Source organism: Coregonus clupeaformis, chromosome 4 (assembly GCF_020615455.1).
Source record: "Coregonus clupeaformis isolate EN_2021a chromosome 4, ASM2061545v1, whole genome shotgun sequence".
NCBI lineage: Eukaryota > Metazoa > Chordata > Actinopteri > Salmoniformes > Salmonidae > Coregonus > Coregonus clupeaformis.
The window spans coordinates 5157449-5167752 of NC_059195.1; the positions used below are offsets into that span (position 1 = coordinate 5157449).

At 41.8% G+C, this 10304-nt stretch overlaps 1 protein-coding gene across 2 annotated transcripts in view; it reads left to right on the forward strand.

Annotated features, from left to right (window-relative positions):
- Positions 1-9874, forward strand: part of LOC121550703 (melanophilin-like) — a 167270-nt gene extending 157396 nt beyond the window's left edge. For both annotated transcript variants that reach the window (XM_041863064.2, XM_041863070.2), the window contains exons 12-14: positions 4628-4699; positions 5056-5104; positions 8272-9874. In XM_041863064.2, the coding sequence (XP_041718998.1) occupies positions 4628-4699; positions 5056-5104; positions 8272-8321 (171 nt within the window). In that variant the 3' untranslated portion in view covers positions 8322-9874. The remainder of the gene's footprint in view (positions 1-4627; positions 4700-5055; positions 5105-8271) is intronic.
- Positions 9875-10304: the final 430 nt, after the last annotated feature.

The following is a 10304-nucleotide window of genomic DNA, read 5'->3' on the forward strand; positions in this document are numbered from 1 at the left end:
GGGGTCGTGGTTTCCAGTACCTGGTGGATTGGGAGGGTTATGGTCCTGAGGAACGTTCCTGGGTGCCCAGGAGCTTCATTGTGGATCCTGCTCTGGTGCGTGAGTTTCATAGGTTACATCCTGATAAACCCTGTCGGCCGCCAGGTGGCGTCCGTAGAGGGGGGTACTGTTAGGCCTACTGCTGCTAGGTAGCTCTCTCTCTGCTCTCCCCCCTCCCCTCTGTCTGTCCTTGATTGCAGGAGTGAAGTCTGGTGTGCGGGAGTCAGGGTTCCAGCTGCAGCTCATTCACCATAATCACCTCAGCCTTTAAGACCCGGTCAAACTTTCCACTCGTCGTCAGATCATAGTCAAGACAACCATGTTAGTCTCGCTGCCGACTCAACCTGTCTGTTTTCGCTCTTGTGTTTTTTGGACTGTTTATTTACTTTTTCTCCTGTGCCACAGATATTTGGAACCTGACTCCTGCCTCCGCTTCACTCCTGCCACCACCATCCTGCTCTCCACTATCGGGCCTCTCCTTTGGACTCACCACGGACACTAGGACATTACGGTACCACACCTGCCCTGACCTGGATCTGTACCCTCCCTGTAACCTGGACTTGCTCTTTCCCATTTATTGGAAACCTGGACTATTGAACATTATAATAAACCTGTTAAAACTTCTCTGGCTTGGTGTACTTGTCTGCATTTGGGTTCTATCCAGTTAAATCTTAACACAGGTGAGAACTTCAAACTTATTTTCCCATTTACTTTTCCTATTGTAAACGAGTGAGATAGATCAACGGTGCATGTGGATGATGCATACGAGGCAATGTGGATAGAGAAGAAAATGCATTGCTTAACAATGACCATCAGGGTATACCCTTTCCATGCATACTATATTTTCTGGGGATACCCCCAAACTCGCTGGACCCAATACCGGGTCCAAAAGAACCGCTCAGAGTTAATTTAAAGCTGACAGTCTGCACTGTAACTTCATAGTCATTATATCATTTCAAATCCAAAGTGCTGGAGTACAGAGCCAAAACAACAAAACATTTGTCACTGTCCAAATAGTTTTGGACGTCACTGTATATACCATAGAACTACCATTTGAATTGTCAAAGTCAGACATTTAAGGGCGCTTTCCCGGACACAGATTAAGACTAGTCCTGGCCTAAAAAGCATTTTCAATGAAGATTTTCCATTGAGCATGTTTTTTTGTCCAGCACTAGGCTTAATTTTCTTTTTCAGTTTTAAAGCAAATTTCCTGCAATTCTACACATTTTGTAATGACTTATGCCATGCTGATATCAATGGGGGCCCCCTGGAGGTACGTGCCCGGCCGGTATTCGGCCATGATTACCAAATGTTTAGATAGCTGGCTAGACTAACTATATAGCTAAAAATTGTTAGCTGACATGGCTAATTGAGTGACAAGCATTTCACTACACCCACAATAAGATCTGCTAAATACAGTGCATTCGGAAAGTATTCAGACCCCTTGAATTTTTCCACATTTTGTTACATTACAGCCTTATTCTAAAATTGATACAATAATTATTTTCCCCTCATCAACCTACACACAATACCCCATAATGACAAAGCAAAAACAGGTTTTTTGAAATGTTAGCAAATATATAAAAATACAATTTTAAAAATACCTTATTTACATACAGTTGAAGTCGGAAGTTTACATACACTTAGGTTGGAGTCATTAAATCTCGTTTTTCAACCACTCCACAAATTTCTTGTTAACAAACTATAGTTTTGGCAAGTCGATTAGGACATCTACTTTGTGCATGACACAAGTAATTTTTCCAACAATTGCTTACAGACAGATTATTTCACTTATAATTCATTGTATCACAATTCCAGTTTACATACACTAAATTGACTGTGCCTTTAAACAGCTTGGAAAATTCCAAAAAATGATGTCTTTAGAAGCTTCTGATAGGCTAATTGACATAATTTGAGTCAATTGGAGGTGTACCTGTGGATGTATTTCAAGGCCTACCTTCAAACTCAGTGCCTCTTTGCTTGACATCATGGGAAAATCAAAAGAAATCAGCCAAGACCTCAGAAAAAAAATTGTAGACCTCCACAAGTCTGGTTCATCCTTGGGAGCAATTTCCAAACACCTGAAGGTACCACGTTCATCTGTACAAACAATAGTATGCAAGTATAAACACCATGGGACCACGCAGCCATCATACCGCTCAGGAAGGAGACGCGTTCTGTCTCCTAGAGATAAACATACTTTGGTGCGAAAAGTGCAAATCAATCCCAGAACAACAGCAAAGGACCTTATGAAGATGCTGGAGGAAACAGGTACAAAAGTATCAATATCCAGAGTAAAACGAGTCCTATATCGACATAACCTGAAAGGCCGCTCAGCAAGGAAGAAGCCACTGCTCCAAAACCGGCATGAAAAAGCCAGACTACGGTTTGCAACTGCACATGGGGAAAAATATCGTACTTTTTGGAGAAATGTCCTCTGGTCTGATGAAACAAAAATACAACTGTTTGGCCATAATGATAATATGTTTGGAGGAAAAAGGGGGTTGCTTGCAAGCCGAAGAACACCATCCCAAAATTTATGTGGATATATTGAAGCAACATCTCAAGACATCAGTCAGAAAGTTAAAGCTTGGTCGCAAATGGGTCTTCCAAATGGACAATGACCCCAAGCATACTTCCAAAGTTGTGGCAAAATAGTTTAAGGACAACAAAGTCAAGTTATTGGAGTGGCCATCACAAAGCCCTGACCTCAATCCTATAGAAAATGTGTGGGCAGAACTGAAAAAGCGTGTGCGAGCAAGGAGGCCTACAAACCTGACTCAGTTACACCAGCTCTGTCAGGAGGAATGGGCCAAAATTCAACCAACTTATTGTGGGAAGCTTGTGGAAGGCTACCCGAAACATTTGACCCAAGTTAAACAATTTAAAGGCAATGCTACCAAATTCTAATTGAGTGTATGTAAACTTCTGACCCACTGGGAATGTGATGAAAGAAATAAAAGCTGAAATAAATCATTTTCTCTACTGTTATTTTGACATTTCACATTCTTAAATAAAGTGGTGATCCTAACTCACTTAAAACAGGGATTAAATGTCATGAATTGTGACATTTTTGGCAAATATATTTGGCTAAGGTGTATGTAAACTTCCGTCTTCAACTGTAAGTATTCAGACCCTTTGATGTGAGACTCGAAATTGAGCTCAGGTGCATCCTGTTTCCATTGATCATCCTTGAGATGTTTCTACAACTTGATTGGAGTCCACCTTTGGTAAATTAAATTGATTGGACATGATATGGAAAGGCACACACCTGTCTATATAAGGTCCCACAGTTGACAGTGCATGTCAGAGCAAAAACCGGAAGACACTCCTCAGTAAAAGGCACATGACAGCCCGCTTGGAGTTTGCCAAAAGGCACCTAAAGGACTCTCAGACCATGAGAAACAAGATGCTCTGGTCTGATGAAAACAAGATTGAACTCTTTGGACTGAATGCCAAGCGTCATTTCTGGAGGAAACCTGGCACCATCCCTACGGTGAAGCATGGTGGTGGCAGCATCATGCTATGGGGATGTTTTTCAGCGGCAGGGACTGGGAGACTTGTCAGGATTGAGGGAAAGATGAACGGAGCAAAGTACAGAGAGATCCTTGATGAAAACCTGCTCTAGAGCGCTCAGGACCTCAGCCTTGGGCGAAGGTTCACCTTCCAACAGGACAACGAGCCTAAGTACACAGCCAAGATAACGCAGGAATGGCTTCGGGACAAGTCTCTGAATGTCCTTGAGTGGCCCAGCCAGAGCCCGCACTTGAACCCAATCAAACATCTCTGGAGAGACCTGAAAATAGCTGTGCAGCTACGCTCCCCATCCAACCTGACAGAGCTTGAGAGGATCTGCAGAGAAGAATGGGAGAAACTCCCCAAATACAGCTGTGCCAAGCTTGTAGCATCATACCCAAGAAGACTCCAGGCTGTAATCGCTATCAAAGGTGCTTCAACAAAGTACTGATTAAAGAGTCTGAATACTTATGTAAATGAAATATTTCATTTTTTTTTATATATATAAATTTGCTAAAATGTCTAAACCTGTTTTTGCTTCGTCATTATGGGGTATTGTGTGTAGATTGATGAAGAAAAAAAACAATTTAATTAAATTTTAGGCTGTAACGTAACAAAATGTGGAAAAAGTCAAGGGGTCTGAATACTTTCCGACTGCACTGTATGTGTATGCGACCAATAACATTTGTGAAATTTGTCAGTGACTGACATAACAAGAGAAAAACTGGTGGTACACAACCAAATTCCACCTGGTGTATTCTTCCTCTCAATAGTAAGGTGGGGGGGGTGGGGGCTAGCGATCGGGTTGTTATTATGTCGCTTATGTCTGGAACCGGCACTGCCCCTTAGTGTGGTCAAGCATTAGAGATGGGCAACCACCATATCTCAAGCCAGACACTTCAAACCAAGGAGGCACATAGTTCAGAAAGGTCTTTAAAGATAATCTGTTTCTGGACTAAAAAAGCACTTTCAATGGAGATTCTTTATTCAGCTGTCTTTTTAGTCCAACAGCAGGCTTAATCTGCGTCCAGGAGACACAGACCCATTGAGTTATTTTCCTTCTCCCCTGAAGGTGACAGACATCGAGAACAAGATCGCTGCCCTGAGTGCTGCTGGGATGTCTGTGGATATGACCAGGAGAAAGGTAAAGTGGGTAGAGCCTGGGACCTATCAAAATCAGATTTGAGTATCTCTATACTTACCCATGATTTTGATTAAAACAGGACCCCTCATGTATAGATTGCGTAATACTATGGAAAACAAAACATGGTGCTATGTGTATTTTTCTTAAAGTGACATTTTCACCCATAAAGCCTCATTACAAGGTACTTTTTTCCAGATCAACTCCCATGTCACCATAACATAGCCGTAGAGTGGAAAGAGATGTCTCGGACTGATTCCAATGTCTTTAATTTGAATCAGACTACTGCTGAGTCTTGATGTGCGTCCAGGGTCCTCCTCACAATAGCATTATATTTTCTTCTCTCTTGTTTCTTTTAGTCAGCAGTCCCTCCCCAAAGAAGGAGAAGTGCCTATGACCTTCCCACAAGTAAGAACCGAAAATGCTGCGCTTGCAGAATCTACAGGGGCTCGTAACCCTAAAGTCTTAACCTTGTTTCACTTAGAACATGGTAGGATTGAGAAACACTGCAGAGCTCATTCCTGAGTGTACCAATTGGCCAATAATCTTTGGAACACTTCCCATGCTTTTGACAGTCATAAGAGTATATGAGTAAAGCCATAACCGTGTCATACATTGTTACAGGTTTATAGTATGTCAGTTATCATATGTTTCTGGTTGGTCGTCAAAATAAGCTGTCACTACATGGCATTATCAAATTTTTATGACAGCACTATGTCAGAGTGAGAGCTATAGTTGAACTAAAGAGTCACCAGGAAGCTAGCTTGATCCCAGATCTGTTTGTGCTGTCTTGCTAACTCCTATGGTGATTGAAGTTGGCAAGACAGCACAAACAGATCTGGAACTAGGCTACCAGGAACCTCCCTACATGAGAAAAGACATGCTTGTGGGCGACCCCAAAAACACTTTATAGAGAGGTTGCAAACAGTGGTTGCATTCTAATAGTCTCTCCTTTCTCCCGAAGTGTGCACTTGTTCACTTCCCTTCATGGATTTGAAAGGAAATTACTGGTATATGGAAACTCACTCTAGCCAATGCCTACACCAATCCAATGTTTTTAAACTTGTTGGGAGTAGTGAACGAGTGCACACTTCAGGAAGAAGGAGACATTATTGGGACGCAACCTGTGTGTTCCAACTTCCAGGTGAAGAGGAAGAGTTTCAGAGGAAATCAGTCAACAAGGGCTCCCTGACCCAGTGGAAAGGCCCCATCTCCAGCGCACCATATCCTGTGTGGTACGACCCAGTCTCAGGGTGGTTGGTGCTGGGTTCACCAGTGGTTGGTTACACTAGGCTTATACAGGCTGGGTTGGCTATGCCTGTTGTTGATTTGTGGTTGGTTTGTGGTTGCTTAATGCTTAATTTGAGCCGGATCCTGGCACCTCTGTTTTGGACTGTTTCGTATCGGAACCCATTTGCCAGCATGTGGTACCTCTCATGGCATGAAAAATAATTGTCACTGTTTTCAATGTAAAAAATTATAATAAAAGCCATTAAAGTTAATTCAAGTTGACTCCTCTGTAATTCTCCTGCCCCCTAAAAAACGTAATGTGAAAACGCATGCTGATATTCAAAGAATTGATTAGTGTTGGGCCGGCCCGGGTTTAGCCTATGGTTTGCTTAACATTGTAGCCTATATAGACCAACGCGTGGCCATTGCTGTGGTGAGAGAAGCGTGCCTGTATCTGTCACAGAACTAGAATGAGATTCACTTTCTATAATCCCTCTCCTTCTCTCTGCTCTGATAGACATGAGCCTTCAACTCTCATCTCTCCAGTGTTGCACTTCATAATTTATTTCCTTATAGAATAAAAGCCGCGGGAAGGGTGCTGAAGGTGCTGCAGCACCCATGATAAATTGAAATACATTTGCCAAAGTTATAGAATTACTTCTGTCTGTTCAGAAATAAATGAAATAATTCCTGAATACTACACCAGGAGTAGGCCTATAATTTAGCCACAGAGTATCAATCGTTTATTTAAAAAAATTGGCTAGCTGTGGATTGTGTGTAGCCCAATCTCAAGGCATGCCTACAGTCGGGAACGTGCGGCAAATCTGTCAGTGAACAGCATGCAGCCAAAACAGGCCTTTCGCAATAGTTCAAAAACAATCGCGGGAAAACACAGGTTGGAAAACAAATGGCTCCTGCTGAAAAGAGAAGACTAATCTGTCTATAGACTACCAAGTTATAAACTTTCAAATAGGCCTATTGAGCGGACAGCATTGTTTTACAAAGTAAAACAAGATAGATAAGCTTTTGGCACGAGCACATCAGCCATCACCGGTGAGTGAGCTGTGCATCATTGAAATGGAAAAAGCTTTTTAAGGACTATAATTTCCTCCTCATATTGTACAATATGTGTGTCTCCACACACCTAGGCCTAGGCTATTGATTGATTTTTTATGCGTTCCGGTACCTCAGAGCCCCCCAGGTCACCCCCCTCTCGGGCTCACTTTTTGTTCTGGCACCTCCCAATTTACAAATTAAGCACTGGTTGCTCTGTGTGGCGTTTCTCTTGTTGGCGTACTCCATACTCTCTGGGTTTATTCCACATGGGGTTGGCATGTGGTTGGTTTGTGGTCCGTTTGTGGTTGGTTTTGGTTAATATGTGTGTTGATTGGGTTTCTGTTGTTGGGGTACTCTTTCCTTCTCTTTGAGTTATACCACCGGAGCATAAACAAGGTGAAAAATGTACAGAATTTAAACTAAAAAATAATATAATTACCTGAGCTCATAAAATGGGGTTGATCTAAGAATCAAAACATGTTTTCTTGTTTTGGGCTCCAAATGTCAGGCTGCAGAGGTAGAATGATTCTCTTATTTCTACATTGCATAGTCATTAGAACAGGGTGGTGAGGCTTGGAGTCATTCAGGCTGAACCTTTGTTCACTTTTCTTTGTTGTCAGTTGCCCGTGTAGGCCCTAAGCACCGTGATGCACTCAATGACGTTCTCTATCCCATTGATACTCCCATAGAGAAATCAGCCTTGATTGTTTTTGCACTGCTTCCCTTTTAGTGACACATACTTTGAACACTGATAAGAGGAATATGATGAGAGAGATATAGAGAAAAGGGAGGGATGAGGAAAAAGGCGAGCGAAAGAGAGTTGTTTATGGTGCTGTTCTATGCCAGAATGTATTTCTTATTCGGGTGGATTTAAAACATGTGGTTACACCACTAGTTCGGTTTAAGACGGTTCTTAGTGGAGGATTGCTGTATGCATTGAGTTGCCAGACTTCAAGAGTTTTACGGGAGTGCTGTACGAGTTGGGAAGAATACTGTAGCCTACACACAACACTTTCTCATCAGCCCCTTAGGTCTAGTTAGTTATTCAGCCTGTTTTAGGTGGCCCTAAATTATTTACAATTTGTGGTCCCAGTCTTTTCTTTTCAGCTCATCTCAAAACTCAGTGTCAAGAGTATTTATGTGACACATTTTGAACTATTCTTGTGTCCCAATGTCCCAGTCAGTCATGTTTGGGATATTCATCCAATCACTCTCAAATGGATTTAAAGCTTTCTGTCCCCCTCCTCCCCATCTCTCACTCTCTCTATCTCGCTCTCTCCATTCTGCAGAAACCAGTAATGGCACAGGGTCCATGAGGAGGAAGTTGAGCATCTTGTGACTGAGTACAGTGATTCTCATTTCTCCTGGAGCAGGAGTAAATTTAGAATACTGTGTTAAGTTCTTTCATTGGCTATAAGTTATTGCGAACTGAACCAGGGTATAATGCCATTATCTGTGTGTGTGTTTGTTTGTTTATTACATTTATCCAATATTATTTCTAATAATATTTATATTCAAGATTGTGAAATGTTATGCTTCATGTTTCAATGTCTTAATGCATTTATGTTGGGGGGAAAAAATTATGTAACTGCCAACTGTATTAAAATGTACTTATGACTAGACTTATTAGACATCCATAGTACATGAACTGTAATCACATGTTTGAACTACTGTTGAATGAGTCTGTTGAAAAGCTTTTTGTGGGTTGTTTGGAACTGAGATTCTAGAGTAATTTGCTTTATTAACTTCAGATGACACAATTATATGTGGTGTTTTCTCCAGAGAATTGCAGCTGTTTCTCAGATAGGCTTCATTCCATAGGGTTCATGGAACACTTTCTATTAACCAAATCTCAGTGGTCAATTGATAAACCAATTCCAGGAGGCACATATGGTTCTCTATTGGGTTCCTGTCTATATCCTTTCTGACATCAAGGAGATTGAGTCATGGTCTGCGTCCAGACCCGGCGCCAGAACAAATCAGTTGGACTGCCTTTGATTTCCATAGGGGGGCCCGTTTTTTCACAGAACCTCCTATGTGTGCACACGCTTGCGCGTTCACAATTGTTTAAATGGCTGTAATAGTAAAGACCATAGGCAGCTTGTGAGTTTCAAGTTTGGGGAAGCTTACAATTTATCCTATCATTTCCACCGATCTGTGTGACAGTAATGATTATTTTTATAAACACATTTTCAATAATAACGTTTTCATTTATCAAAATCACTGGCTTGGTGATTATCGAGGCCGGTAGTGTTGGAAAGATTTTTCAAATACTGAGGAACTATCATTCGCAATGGATGTTAAAAAAACAGACTTCATTGACCTGTGTGAGAGGAAGAAAAAATGAGTGGTGTTCATGGTGATTTAAGACAATCAGAAGTTAGGCATTGCCAAATGGGCACTTTCCTACATATGCATTCATTCTGGAGAGAGATGTACCATATCTTTGCCACACTCCCCCTACCCTTTTTCTTGATGCAGCATTTTAAATTATACTCAAGACACATTATCTTCACACATATTTTAGACGCTTTTCTCTGACATGCGCAACTCAATCAGCTAGACCTATTGCCACGCACACTACCCACATTGCAGCCTTCCCAAACACACTTCTGATTTGAAACAATCCACAGCAAAAAAAATTTAAGAAGCAAATTATCCTCTGTGGCTAAGTCATGCTCCCTGGTGAAGTTTTGAATGATTTTATTTAGACAGGAGTAATTATATAATTTGGGCGAAACATTTATTTATTTTAGGGCAATCCAGCATCTTAACTGTAGACTGTGCACCCGCCAACTTTCCTTTCCAATTAGCAAGAGGCTGAAACCAGAGATCTGTATATAATGACAAGATGCTCATGTCTCCACCCTAACAATGGGAGTCTTTGTCCCAAAGGCAGGAAGGCAGGCGACAAGCTTAGGTCTGCATATTATTCCCATAGAAACGCATTGAAGTTATACTGGACATATTTTGGCAAGAGTGAGCCCTCTTGCTTCTCCTCTTCCTCTCTGCTGAAGCTATATCACAGGAGAAAGCATCTGAGTGAGCGAAACAGCGCCCCTCTATATGTAGCCCATGTATCTGATGCCGTCTGGTCAGAAATGGTATGACATGCTATACTCCTTTGGTCCAGACAGCATCATGTACATGGTCTACACATACTGAGACAGAGGGGCGCCGTTTCGCTTGCTCGGATGCTTTAACTAAGATTGATGCGTCTTTCTGTCGGCGCGTGTCTCGGTCAAATAAATGATCAATATTTCAATATTTTATTTGTACGGTAGGTCGGCCCAGGCCCCCTAAGGCCCGCCCATTACGCTGG